This window comes from Hippocampus guttulatus, chromosome 9 (genome assembly GCF_054856545.1).
Source record: "Hippocampus guttulatus isolate MCC_2025c chromosome 9, RoL_Hgut_1.0, whole genome shotgun sequence".
Taxonomy (NCBI): domain Eukaryota; kingdom Metazoa; phylum Chordata; class Actinopteri; order Syngnathiformes; family Syngnathidae; genus Hippocampus; species Hippocampus guttulatus.
The window spans coordinates 2,795,324-2,808,244 of NC_141269.1; the positions used below are offsets into that span (position 1 = coordinate 2,795,324).

A 12,921-nucleotide genomic window follows, 5' to 3' on the forward strand; every position below is an offset into this window, starting at 1 on the left:
ACTGTTAACTTCAATTTGAGACTTACTAGTAAGACTTTATTTAAACATAAACGACATTCTCAATGAAAACACGAGATTAATTTAAATGACACTGTTAACTTCAATTTGAGACTTACTAGTAAGACTTTATTTTTGTGCTTTTAAATTTTCATTTAAATATTCTCCCAAGCCCACTATCCCAAACAACTAATACACGCAACTCTATGGAGATACAATTTGTGTTATATCGATATTTATGAGCAATTCACTGTGGTGACAACTGAAAGGAGAAACAGTGTCACAACATTTATATAACAACACCGATCATAATAACAATTATTATTATTATTATTATTATTTACCTAGTTGTATACCAATTAATTCAAACGTTAAGCATAAATCCATTCATTTTCTATAAATCAAGCAGATTACGGTCACAGGTGAGCTGAAGCCAATCTGATTTTGGAAGAACATGCAAAAAAGTAAGGCTGGGGCGAATATTCTTACCCCAAACCTCAGAAATTCAAGGTAGAGGTGGCCAGCACTTGTACTGCTAGTTAAATTAAAATAAAGTACCGGTAAGTGTTAATACAACTGTTTTCTATGATTTGAACAGCTGCTTCGGTTACAAAATATACTTCCTTGGCCATTTAAATTGGCAAACCATGAAGAATATAACAAGAAGAAGAAAAATCAACGGACACATTTATTTTATCTGATACACAGAGGCCTTTAGGGATGAATAGCCTCAGTAAATAATAGATATGTAAGCACATACAAAACAAATGTCCTTTACAACATCAGTACATGAACAACATGCAAAGTAAAAAGTGCTTTTTAACATTTTCTATGGTATCTCGTGTAATTTTGTGACCATAAACAGGAATATTGGCCGTTATGTTCATGCTGTCATGTTCAGATGATGAATGCGGGTAATTTATAAATAAAATGTATTATTATTATTATTTGATCCAATTCTCGTGTAACATTGTGTCTACTTGGCAAGTTTCTCGAAAGCAAACAGTCATTGGCACCATCTTTACTGTAACTGTCAGTAGAGTAGATCCAGTGAGGAGATGGTGGGCTGCTCAGGCATTTTGACCTCCGCTTTAGGCAGCTTGATACGACTCATGGCGACCACTCCACACACGGCCAGGTGAGTGGTTGCACTGGCAATGCTCAGCCAGAAGGACCAGTCAAGCTTATCATCCAGGACGACCAAAGCGAAGAGATTCTCCCTGTAGTTGACCACGCGCTCGGTGAGGCTGTGGTGCCTCACAGCTGCCAGGAAGCAAACAGCAGCCAGGGTGACCAACACACCTGGAGGCACAACAGGGGGAAGTGTTTCGGGGTTCAGTAGGGCTGGCCATTTATGACAAAGATTGTAATTTGTCTTCCCCCCCCCCCCCCCCCTCAGTATTTCGATTGCGAATTAATATGCAGTTATTTTTTCAAGGTCCTCTATTTTTTAACAATCACAGGCAATACGCATAATTAATGACCCCTGAAATGGTTTCTAATTGCCTCGAGATTCTCGAAGATGGCAGCAAAATATGACTTATGAAGGTCCTCAAGTCACTTCAACATAGTTTCTATCCACCAAGATTTCCCAAAACAATATTTTCAGTAGACAGGGCTTTTGCCTGAGCACAAACACAGTGAATAGGGGAGTAAGTATAGATATATCCCCGCCAAAAATCTGCGTGTAAGTAAATTTGAGAGTAGCAAATCACCAATATACGGAGAATGGACAGGCAGATGTTTGCATTTTTCTGTTTGAATAGAAGGACCAATGTTAACATGACGTATTTATGTGACTAGATAACGGATTCTTTATGTGCATATGTGAATGAATGGACAGATATGTGCTCCACAAATTCTACCTGGTAACAAGGGATCATGAAAAACAGCTGTCACACCACGAGGGGAAACAACGTCAGGATCCGTACCGGCGATGCCATTCCACAGGTAGAGTCCCTTGTGACCCTTGATGCTCTGGTAGGGGACCTTGCGTGCATTGTAAATGCTGAAGGACAGGCTGACCAATGCAAAGAATACGGCCGCCAGCAGGAAGAGGATCACCATCACGTGAAGTCCGCCGTTCAGTGTGCGCACCAGCTTTGGGAAGACTACAGTACACACACATTGGGTTACACTTTCATTTTAAAAAAGCCTACTAGAACAATTAAGTTTATGTCGTGTTAATAAGAGGCAATTGAAATGGTGGCAGGTGTCAGCTGACTCCCATGAGTTTGAATGTTAATTCCGGACCACAGCCACGTCCCCATTTTTAAGAGGACGTACTGTATATACTTGTGCATCCACGTTATCCTAATTGTTTATTTTTACATCCACTCTCAAAAAGACTTGAATTTTTTTATAATTGAGCTGTGCACTGATAAGTCAAATTAATGTTGGAAAAAGCTTTTCGAATATTTTGTGTGGGTCTCTTTCTTTTTTGTATCACAAAACCTGGCTTTTGAACTGAGGTGTGCAGACTTTTTATGTCCAAACAACAACTAAGCAATGTCACACGAGAGGGATTGATATTGTGTTCACCAAGCTTTATGAAAGTAATTTTGGCTTGGTCATTGTTTTCCAAAGTAAAAGCAGTGCTTGTTAACGTCTTATTTTGAAAGAGAAAAGAGATTCAGTCTGTATTCATGACAGACTAGAAAAAAATCTGAGGATGAATTATACTGTTGAGAGGTTGAAATCAGAGGATGTGGATGATTTTAAGTTAAACAATGGCTCTAAAAGATTAATTGACTGTTAAAATAGTTGTCGATTAATTTGATAATCGATTAGTTGTCTGACTCATGTTGGTTTTAAGAATCAAATGTGACTGAAATTAGACTCCAAAGTTTGTCATGCATGCACCCCTGCTTGAAAGTTTTTTAGCTTACTGTGGATTTTGGAACGCCTGGTCCCAAGCCCGCACTTCTTGGTCTTGCCTCCGCGGAAGAGACCGTAGTAGACGTGCCCGGTGAACAGCTCCAGCTCGGGGTGGGACGCGTTGACGAGGTCGACGCCGGTTTTGCACAGGATGTGCCCGGTGACCCAGCGTTCCGTGGACAGGGCCACCAATAGGAGGGCCACGGATCCGACGCAGAGCACCGAGGCCGCCGAGAAGCTTATCCGTTTCCACAGAGAAGGCATCCTAAGCCGACTAGCCCTGCGTGTCGCCCCAGGAGACGGAACACCGCGCCGGGCAGCGACCGCAGGCGAGCGCCGCCGGCCACCGCCTGCATCGGTTTATCCGGCGGGCTGAATTAGAAAAAGGAACGGTGGTCATAAAGTCAGAGCTGTTGGCACGCTCGTAACTAGGAAAGGAGTAACCGAATCTATGGCGGTCAAAGGGATCCCTTACCGGGGAGAAACTCTATCCCGTCTGCCCCACGCCGCTCTTCATCCGAGGCAATAAATTACCTTTGGGAGGCATCTGGCGACCTTTAGGCATGGCGCCGAGACAAAAGATAAAAACCATACACGCGTCGTTAATTACGTTTACTTGGATCCCAAAGGTTACAATTTACTCTCAAGCACAGTGTAGGGGCCACATTGAAATTGCAATTGAATAATATAGCATTTATCTATCTGTCTGTTTGTCCAATACGAAAATAAGAAAGTGAAAAACGATAACAATAAAACAGCAGTATTGTATTTTAATTTATATTAGATTTTCTTCTCTAATTTGTCAACTTGATCGAATCATGAAGCTGGCGTAAAAAATTATTTTGATACTGTAAATCGAAACCTCTGTTGGCAACCATGCGTCACCGTGTGCGTGATGACGTCGCATCTGACGTAGCACGTCAGTCTCCCAGGCAGCGCGCTGTGTCGCTGAAAAGATGGCGGACTCGCTGTCGACGAGTCTTGCGGACGATCCCGAGAAAGAGGACAGGGAGAGCGGCGGCAGGACGTCGAGGACATACAGCAGCAAGTGGAAGGATGGTGGCACGGATAGCCTGCGGTTCAGCGACAAGAATGGCAGTGGAAAGGGCAAGAAACGCAACCTGTCAGGTGGGAAAGCTCGTCCGCCCAGGGGCCACTCGGGATAGCCCCTCAGTTTGACAGCGATAGCAAGCAGCCGCAGGGTTTGTTGTTGTCGCGGTTGATGAGGTGGCGATCCGGGGGGAATCTGACTGTACTGCATGGCAACGTCTTTTGGAGACGTGGACCTAATTCTTTTAACGGCATTCGAGCGCCCCGTTGCTTATACAGTAGTGACAATATTGTGCGACCTGACTGTATTCAACACGGCACATTGACACTGTACTGTTCATTGTTTGTCAGCACCAGCTTTTTGTGCAATGTACAACTATTTTCCTGGAATTGACTCCATGGTGCATGTTGTGTCTGTGCAGATCTGTCCTTGGTCAGGTTTGTAACCACCGAGCTCACCAGGGGCTACTTCCTGGAGCACAACGAGGCCAAGTACACCGAGCGCAGGGAGAAGGTCTACACCTGCCTCCGCATCCCCAAGGAGCTGGAAAAGGTGATGATTTGTGTAGTAAATAAAACAATGAGCTGAGTTTTAACCCGTCTGATAGACGGGATCCTATCATGCACAAGCTTAAATTGGTGGCTGACCATTCCATTGTGCAACGGAAAGCACTGTGCATTTTTAACAAAACAGCCTTCCGGTCAAATTGATCAAACTTAAGTATTTTCACTTATTGACTAAAAAAAAAACATCCAGACTTTCAATCTTGAGGTGACAATTATACTGCACGGCTCCCACAGAGTGAGCGAACGGGCGAGGTTTTCAAAACTTCTCAGACAGTTGAGCGTACAAGACCATGAATAGGTTTGCTCTGCAGCTATTTTCAACATTTTACAACTCTCAGCACGTAAAAATATCTACCACTGACAAATAATTGACCATATTTGGACATAAAGGATTTCTGCCTGCCAGCTGCCATCTGTGATGTCACGTCAGTTTGTGCCAGCAGGTTATTTAGGCCAGTACGCAAAGGGCTGATTGTGTTGAATAATTTAACTGCCAAATACAGTTGTTAATGTGACGCGGGCTCATGATTGCCCACTTTGTCTCTTTTGTTCAGTTGATGACATTTGGCTTCTTCCTCTGCCTGGATGCCTTCCTCTACGTCTTCACTCTGTTGCCCCTCAGAGTGCTGCTGGCCCTCCTGCAGCTTCTCACACTGCCATGCTGTGGTCTTGGGTAAGAAACAAAAACCTCCCGCCCCGGTTCCTAAAGTTCCCTGTAAAAGTGAGAATAAATCTTGTCAATTTTAGTGCTGTTACAACACTGCCAAATTTGAACGATTAAAACATTTGCCGAATACATAAAATGAGACATGATGAAAATCCTCTTCTCTTCTGCCTACACATCCCTCCATTCAGAAAACTGAAACGATGAAGCAGTTTAACCACGACGGTGGGCAATATAGTTTGTCCAACGTTTTAGCAGTGATCTTCACATATTTATTTTGGATTTAGTTTAAAATCCCGGGTCTTTTACGTGTTCCTACATTTGCAGAACTGTGGAGCGCATTATTATGAATTGCCCATAGAGGGCAGTAGATAACTTGGTCTTGTTCCTGTAGTGGCGGGCGCCTCCTGCAGCCAGCCCAGGTGTGCGATGTCCTGAAAGGCTTCATCATGGTCTTGTGTTATTCCATGATGAGCTACGTAGACTACGCCATGATGTACCACCTCATCCGCGGCCAATCCGTCATCAAGCTTTACATCATCTACAACATGCTGGAGGTATTCGCAGGAGGATGACGAGGATCGTCATTATGGTGGCGGCTAGCCTTCTCGTCATCTCCTTCTCCCTCTGTTTTTTTTTGACAGGTGGCCGACCGCCTCTTCTCGTCATTCGGCCAGGACATCCTGGACGCGCTGTACTGGACGGCCACGGAGCCCAAAGAGAAGAAGCGGGCGCACATAGGCGTCATCCCCCACTTCCTCATGGCTGTGCTCTACGTCTGTATCCTTTGCTATTCGTCTTCCCGACTGTCATCTCTCCCGGACGGAATATTAGAAACACGTCCTCAATCAAAGACAGTGCAGTTTCCCCATCATATTTATTTTTCTCTATTCGCATGAATGTTAAGCCCAAAGTCATGACACTTTTTTTTTTTTTTTTAATCTGCTGGACAAGGCTTTACTAAATGAAGCCACTCCATTTCACTTCAACATAGTTCCTTGTTTACCCTCTACTTAAATGGATGGCCAGCACCTCTATACAGGTCGCATCTCATATTCCTGGCCGCCAGTTGCTTTGCACAGCAGCATAATAAATTGACAAGACAGTCTAGATCAGCAATGTACTCATCGTCTTTTTGTTATTTGCATCTGCAAATATATGTTTTACAGCGTGACATCGGCTGTTTAAAAAAAAACAAAAACAAAAAAAAACAAGAGTCTCTCTTTTTCAGAAATAAAAAAATCACATGACTAGTCTTGAATTCCGAATCCCGTAATTGGATGGGCACATCTCGAGTGTACCGTTTGATTTCTTCAACCTGCCTGATATCAGTTCTCCACGCCATCCTCATCATGGTCCAGGCCACCACGCTCAACGTCGCCTTCAACTCCCACAACAAGTCGCTCCTCACCATCATGATGTCCAATAATGTGAGTGGTACCGGCCATCTTTTTTTCAAACTTTTCCTGTCTAATTTTTGTTTCTGAAGGGGAATAAATGAACTGCCTCTTTGGGGAGAGCTGTTTCCATTTTCTCAAGTGAACGACGCAGCCGGCGATTAATTGCGAAGGCATAACAAATGTTGTGGCCAGTAAGTGCAAAGTCAAGGTTCCATCCATTTTTAAAATTTGTTTTTGTCTCCATGCAGTTTGTGGAAATCAAAGGAAGCGTGTTCAAGAAGTTTGAGAAGAACAACCTTTTCCAGATGTCAAACAGCGGTAAGTGGGTCCACGCACACAATGAAGCCAAAATGTAAAATTGAAGAGGCACTTTGTAGGTTAATGCAGGCTTCCTTTTGTCTCTTTGTTTTGTTTGTCGCCCGCAGACATAAAAGAAAGGTTCACAAACTATATCCTCCTGCTCATCGTCTGTTTAAGGAACATGGAGCAGTTCTCCTGGAATCCCGGTAACCATATTACACAAAGACGTATACCAGAAAAAGGGACCCTTCACACGTACCATCGAATGCTACGAAGTCGGTCAAAGTGTCAAGAAGTTTCATAGTTATTTGGTCCTGTCTATTATCCTCAAAACATGACAGGAACACACCATTTTGGGACACACTTCTTCATCAATCACGTGTTGGACAAGACCCTTTTTTTTCTGCATAAGTTTTTGTGTTCGCGTGTGTGTCGCACACTGGTTATCCACCAGGGGACAATACATCCATCCATCCATTTCCCGAACCGCTTGATCCTCACTAGGGTCGCGGGGGGTGCTGGAGCCTATCCCAGCCGTCTCCGGGCAGTAGGCGGGGGACACCCTGAATCAGTTGCCAGCCAATCGCAGGGCACACAGAGACGAACAACCATCCACGCCCACACTCACACCTAGGGACAATTTAGAGCATCCAATCAGCCTGCCATGCATGTTTTTGGAATGTGGGAGGAAACCGGAGCACCCGGAGAAAACCCACGCAGGCCCGGGGAGAACATGCAAACTCCACACAGGGAGGCCGGAGCTGGAATCGAACCCGGTACCTCTGCACTGTGAAGCCGACGTGCTAACCACTGGACTACCGGGCCGCCACAATACAATACTTTACATAGTTATTGCACAAAGAAGATAACGTCTTCTAATATCCTCCTAATCTTTGCAGTATGTTATGTATTAAAAGAAAAAAAAATCCTCCGATATGTAAAAGATTGAATGTCAGACACCCTGTTGTTGTTCTCTCAGAACACCTGTGGGTGCTGTTTCCCGACGTGGGCATGGTGATCGCCTCCGAGATAGCGGTGGACGTGGTCAAGCACGCCTTCATCACCAAATTCAACGACATCAGCGCTGACGTGAGCGCCGTGCACAGCAGAGGAAGCCCGCCGAGGCAGGATGTTGCGACACGTCCGATAATTTGTTGTCTTTTTTTCACGTCACAGGTGTACGGAGAGTACCGAGCCAGTCTCGCCTTCGACCTGGTCAGCAGTCGACAGAAAAACGTGAGATGTCGCAATATTTTGTGTATGTGGGGTGGGGCGTTTGTGCGTGCGTGTATACGTTTTAAATCAACTAAATTGAAAATACAATGTTGTGTTTATTGTCATATGAACAATAGGTAGACATGTTGATTCAAGATTTTGAGCTAACAACATATACAAATTCTACCCACACAGTACTGATGAATTATAGCTACCAATATATGGGTTACCGGGTTATTGGTATAGCTGGATTAAAAAAAAAATACTCATTGCAAGATTTTCACGAAAGAAGAAGCACATTTCCTCTTGCCGGGGGTCGCCACAGCAAGCGACTCACATGATCTGTTTGGCAGCTTTTTTGGTGATGGCATACCTCCTGTTGTGGATTGTAGATACGCAAGTAAAGAAATATACAGATGATGGCTGTGGGTTGATAATATTGTGCTTGTGCGTGCGTGCAGGCGTATACAGACTACAGCGATTCTGTCTCCAGGAGAATGGGCTTCATTCCTCTTCCTCTAGCACTGCTGGTCAGTTGCCTGATACAGAAACCTTTATTTCTTGTCATGTGTAGTGCAAAGTTATATTGATCCACTTCTTTACCCAGCTGATCCGCGTGGTGAGCAGCTCAGTGAAGATCCAGGGATCGCTCTCCTTGATGTGTGTGCTGCTGTTCTATTTTGGGTAAATGTCGGCCTTCGTGCTCACTCCCCCCCCCCCCCCCCACCCCCCGAAGTACTCACCCCCCACGGTGTCATTTGTTTGTGAGCAGGCTGATCACTCTGAAGGTCCTCAACAGCATCGTCCTGCTGGGCACGTCGTGCGCCTTCGTCAAGGACGCAAATATGGAGGAGAAACTCTTTGACCCGCCGCCCTCGGCCGTGTCCAGCCGCATCAACTCCCGGGCTCACCGCGCCAAGCCACCTCACACTGCCGCGACGCAGCAAGGTAGCATCAACGACATTTAGTTAGCACAAAAACTAGGATCCTAACACGCTGGAGACGCTATGTCTCTCTTGTGGCCTATGAACACCTCAGGTTTTTCCCGGGAGAGCTGAATCTACCCTCATGACCCAATCCCGGATAGGATAGGGATACATAGTGGACAGGGAGTGATTCCTAGGAAAGCCACTGTTACTAAACCCCACATTTCCCCCCACAGAACCGACGACGGACAAAGCCGGAATACCCTTGGCGTCAGTCAGCCCGCAACCGGCCTACGTGGCAGAGAACACCATACTCCCCGGCGCCACGCTCGCCAAGAGCGACTCTGACACATTCCTCACCACCCCCGACGAGGAGGACGACGTCATCAAGATCATCAACACGGACACGGGCATGGACGAGGAGATGCTGGCGCGCCGGACCCCCAAGAAAGACTTGCTGGAGATCGACCGCTTCACCATCTGCGGCAACCGCATCGACTGAACGCCACAACGGCGGTGGCGACCGATCAGTATTTATTAATTTATTACAGACACTAACCAGCCGAGGCTTGAAGCTGTTACTACATGCCGGTCCGTGGCAACAAGTTCACCGGGGCTCACTGGACCCTCTGCCGGTTGCTGCGCGACCTGCTTAAGACAGCGTGGAGACAGCAGTCACGGAAACCGGCGATGTGAAACTGTTGCTGTCATGGGTACAACTGCACGGTGTGTTTTTTTTAAAAGCACAAACCACAGTTGGCCATTCTTTTAAGAAGTAATTAATTTGAGAGGGGGTTTTTTTGTACTTCTTTTTAATAGTGAATTAATTTGAGGTTTTTATCTGAAGTGGCAGACTTGTCGTAACAAGCGAGAAGTCTGTTGCCATTTAAAAAAAAAAAACTTGTTACTGAGTCATTCAGCCGTTTCACGCGGTCTGGAAAAGCCGGCAATTGTTCTGCCTTCAGGGTAGTTATCTTGTTTGCTAGGGTAGAATAATCATTTGGAGAGGATAGTGACTGAGCCCTATCACGAATCATCATCTGACCTCTCCCCAGTATCTACAGGTGTGCCCCAGGGCTCCACCCTGTGTCCCATGTGCTTCATCATCTTTCTTGTCCTCCTCAAAAAGCGCTCAAAAATAGCATTTATTATTATCATTGTTAAATTAGAGTATCGTTAAAAAGGAGAGACACAGGAAGAATTACAGCACAGTTAGAAACAACATGATTTTGAGGGGGCTGGTTTTGTCTCAGCAAATGAGCACTGTTCACCAGGCACCTCTGGACTATAGAACCAACACAGATTATGACTTTCGTTCGCATGGTGATGAAGGACAAAGCGAGGGTTACTACGAGTCAATGGTGTAAATAAAAAAGCGAACTGGTAGAAGACAAATTTCATTACCAAGCTGCCAAATTACAGCAAATTAATTTAGCACATTTGTGCATGTGGTGGAAAAAAAGGTCACTTTTACATTATACTTTTCCTTCAACACCTGTCACTCACTTCTTCCGCCCTGTAGTTTTGCTGCGTCAACGCCGATGACTCTGATGTGGCAGTTTTGGGGGCATTTCTATGTGTGAAAAAGGCTAATGAAAACCAATACAAGTATAGCTGAACACCTTTTACACCTGGCGGGGGGAGACGTTTTTTCCGATCAGGCGACATTTTTTAAAGCGCTCGCAGGGCCAAAATATGGTGCGATCAAATGTTATATATTTGATGAGCATCTGTGGGGCTTTTTCTAATGGTCCCGTTGAGGTCCGCGGACCAAAGGTTGCCCACCCCTGCTTTCAGTCCAGAAGATTTTTTTAAAATCTTTTGACATAGCGGGTATGGGAGTTTTAATGAGACTGCCCTCAGATCATGTTGTTAAATGATTAAATGACCAAATTTGCTCTCCTTTTCTTCTCGTCATGTGCACGAGCATCCGTTTTAGCTCATTTACTTTCCAAATAATCTCCATACAATCCGTCAAGAACAACTTTTTGCAGGTAAAAGGACTGAAACAAGAACATTTTTAAATCATTCTACATAAAATATATGAAATCTGTAAAAAATGTAATAAATTTTGGGTTGTAAATGTCTTTTGACACCACCCCGCTGACCCAGATCGGCGGGAGGTCACCATCACATTGTTTTTGTACCGAATTATTTGTAATAGCATGAGAACATATTTAAAGGCTGCTATCATTGGGAGTTAAATTCCGTTTAGGTTCCATCTGAATTTGAATTTCAAAACGGCAAACAACTCCACTTCCCTAATGCTTGTCTCATGTTATATACAGTGGTGAGAAAAAGTACACACACCCCTGTTCAAATGACAAGTTTTTTCTGATCCAGAAGAAGAGACCATTTGAAAAGTTTTATCAACTTTTACAAGAACTGGAAAAAAAAAATTGAGCGATGAAGTAAAAACAAACAGCTGAGGTAATGTGGTGGCACAAGTGTGCACACCCTCTTACAACTGTGGATGTGTCACAATCAAACTCATGTTGAATGCAAATAAGCACGTGCTTTCCCCCGCCCATTTAAAATGCCTCTGATTAACCCCAAATAAATCGCAGCTGTTCTAGTTTTTTTTCCCCCTTAAAATATTTTTTTCCAATTGCCTTGCCCTGATGATCAGGCACATTAAGGATGTGAACATTTTTGATATGATTTTTTTTTAAATTAAGTAGACTCCCGCATATTCGTGGTTTGGCATTCACAGATTTTTTTCAATATTTTTGTATTTTGGGGGGCTGGGTAAACCCCATTTTTAATGAAAAACATTCTTAGTTATTTATCCCATCCTCCATCCTTATCTTCCTGGGTCCACTGTATATCACAAAAAGCTGGCATTAGATGGTGGGTGTGTAGACTTCAGCTGTATCTAAGTACAGCCATCTCATCTTTTACTTGCTGCCTCTTTGATTGTTTAACTGAACAAACAATGTTACTGATAGCTTCTTGATTCGCTTCTTGCTCAGTGAGTGTGTGCGTGCAAGACGTCATCTTCACAGAAGAGGAATAAAAGTTTTTGTTTTGTAATGCTTTCTTGTGTTGCGTTTTAATACATTTAGTGACCTCACCCAGCTGGACTAGTCATCTAATCATGTGTTTAGTATTGTGGTTGTATTTTGAAGTGGTGTACAACTACGCCGCATTGAACTGACAGCTGCTTTTAATAATTGTGGCGTGGACTAACAAATGGTTTGAAACCACTCTCACTTTGATGCAGTGCAATAAGTTAGTTGTTTTAAAACATGAACAAACAATTTATGATTATAAATAACTCATGTCAGGGTAAGTATACGGCGTGCATGGGAAAATGGCCGAAAAATCACAGCTATCAAAATTTTCAAATAAAAAAAATATGGGGCTGACCAGGGGCCACCGAGTGACAATGGGGGGCCATCGCCAACCCTGGACACCATGGTGCCCCTCTACTAAATTGTTCATTGTCTTTACATGTTTTCAGTGCTTAATTTCAAAAATAGTTAATGTACCGGTATTTAAAAACGTAATCATATTTTATTTGCTTCTTGTGTGTCTATTACTGATTTGATTGATGTTTGTTTTTTTCTTCTTTCTTCTTTCTACCCACATTCTTGCTGCTGGAGGCTGTAAATTTCCCCAGTGTGGGACAAATAAAGGATATATTATCTTATCTTATCTTATTTAATTGTTCAAATGTATATACTGTATATGTGCATTTTAAATCTTATGTAGACAAATATGGCAGTTTTTACGGTTTATTTTCTTGATATATTTAATGTATATTGTAGGTTTTCTATATACTTTCATATGACATACAGAACAAATATTTAGTTTTCATTTGCTGTATTCACAGTCATTATTTACACAAACAGAATTATTCGCAAATGGTAAATTCTCATATCTTAAACACGTTATGTACACAATTTCAATATAATCATTATTA

The 12,921-nt window shown here is 43.6% G+C and overlaps 2 protein-coding genes across 4 annotated transcripts; one reads left to right on the top strand and one right to left on the bottom strand.

The window, feature by feature from the left end:
• Positions 1-691: 691 nt before the first annotated feature.
• Positions 692-3,729, bottom strand: clrn2 (clarin 2). Of its 2 annotated transcripts, none has more exons than XM_086120271.1 (4): positions 3,350-3,729; positions 2,886-3,246; positions 1,929-2,108; positions 692-1,299 (listed from the first exon to the last, which is right to left on the bottom strand). In XM_086120271.1, the coding sequence occupies exons 2-4, from the start codon at positions 3,136-3,138 to the stop codon at positions 1,031-1,033; spliced, it is 702 nt and encodes a 233-aa protein (XP_085976397.1). In that variant the 5' UTR covers positions 3,139-3,246; positions 3,350-3,729; the 3' UTR covers positions 692-1,030. The 2 variants fall into 2 exon arrangements, with proteins under 2 accessions (XP_085976397.1, XP_085976396.1); XM_086120270.1 differs by having other exon boundaries at positions 1,863-2,108.
• Positions 3,730-3,815: 86 nt separating this feature from the next.
• tapt1b (transmembrane anterior posterior transformation 1b) lies at positions 3,816-12,029 on the top strand. 2 transcript variants are annotated; one of them, XM_086120805.1, is made up of 14 exons: positions 3,816-4,002; positions 4,347-4,477; positions 5,046-5,164; positions 5,550-5,712; positions 5,800-5,935; positions 6,488-6,585; positions 6,804-6,873; positions 6,981-7,061; positions 7,835-7,944; positions 8,032-8,091; positions 8,532-8,600; positions 8,678-8,754; positions 8,843-9,018; positions 9,233-12,029. In XM_086120805.1, exons 1-14 carry the CDS (start codon positions 3,831-3,833, stop codon positions 9,496-9,498), a joined length of 1,728 nt encoding a protein of 575 aa, XP_085976931.1. In that variant the 5' UTR covers positions 3,816-3,830; the 3' UTR covers positions 9,499-12,029. The 2 variants fall into 2 exon arrangements, with proteins under 2 accessions (XP_085976931.1, XP_085976930.1); XM_086120804.1 differs by having other exon boundaries at positions 7,835-8,091.
• Positions 12,030-12,921: the final 892 nt, after the last annotated feature.

Excerpts from the sequence above, each read along its gene's own strand:
- clrn2 (XM_086120270.1), bottom strand. The coding sequence starts at position 3,138 with ATGCCTTCTCTGTGGAAACGGATAAGCTTCTCGGCGGCCTCGGTGCTC. Across the intron at positions 2,109-2,885 it reads CAGGCGTTCCAAAATCCACA|TCTTCCCAAAGCTGGTGCGC; the intron begins GTAAGCTAAAAA and ends TGTGTACTGTAG. Across the intron at positions 1,300-1,862 it reads TCATGATCCCTTGTTACCAG|GTGTGTTGGTCACCCTGGCT; the intron begins GTAGAATTTGTG and ends TTGTGCCTCCAG.
- tapt1b (XM_086120804.1), top strand. The coding sequence starts at position 3,831 with ATGGCGGACTCGCTGTCGACGAGTCTTGCGGACGATCCCGAGAAAGAG. Across the intron at positions 4,478-5,045 it reads TCCCCAAGGAGCTGGAAAAG|TTGATGACATTTGGCTTCTT; the intron begins GTGATGATTTGT and ends TCTTTTGTTCAG. Across the intron at positions 8,601-8,677 it reads CTCTTCCTCTAGCACTGCTG|CTGATCCGCGTGGTGAGCAG; the intron begins GTCAGTTGCCTG and ends TTCTTTACCCAG.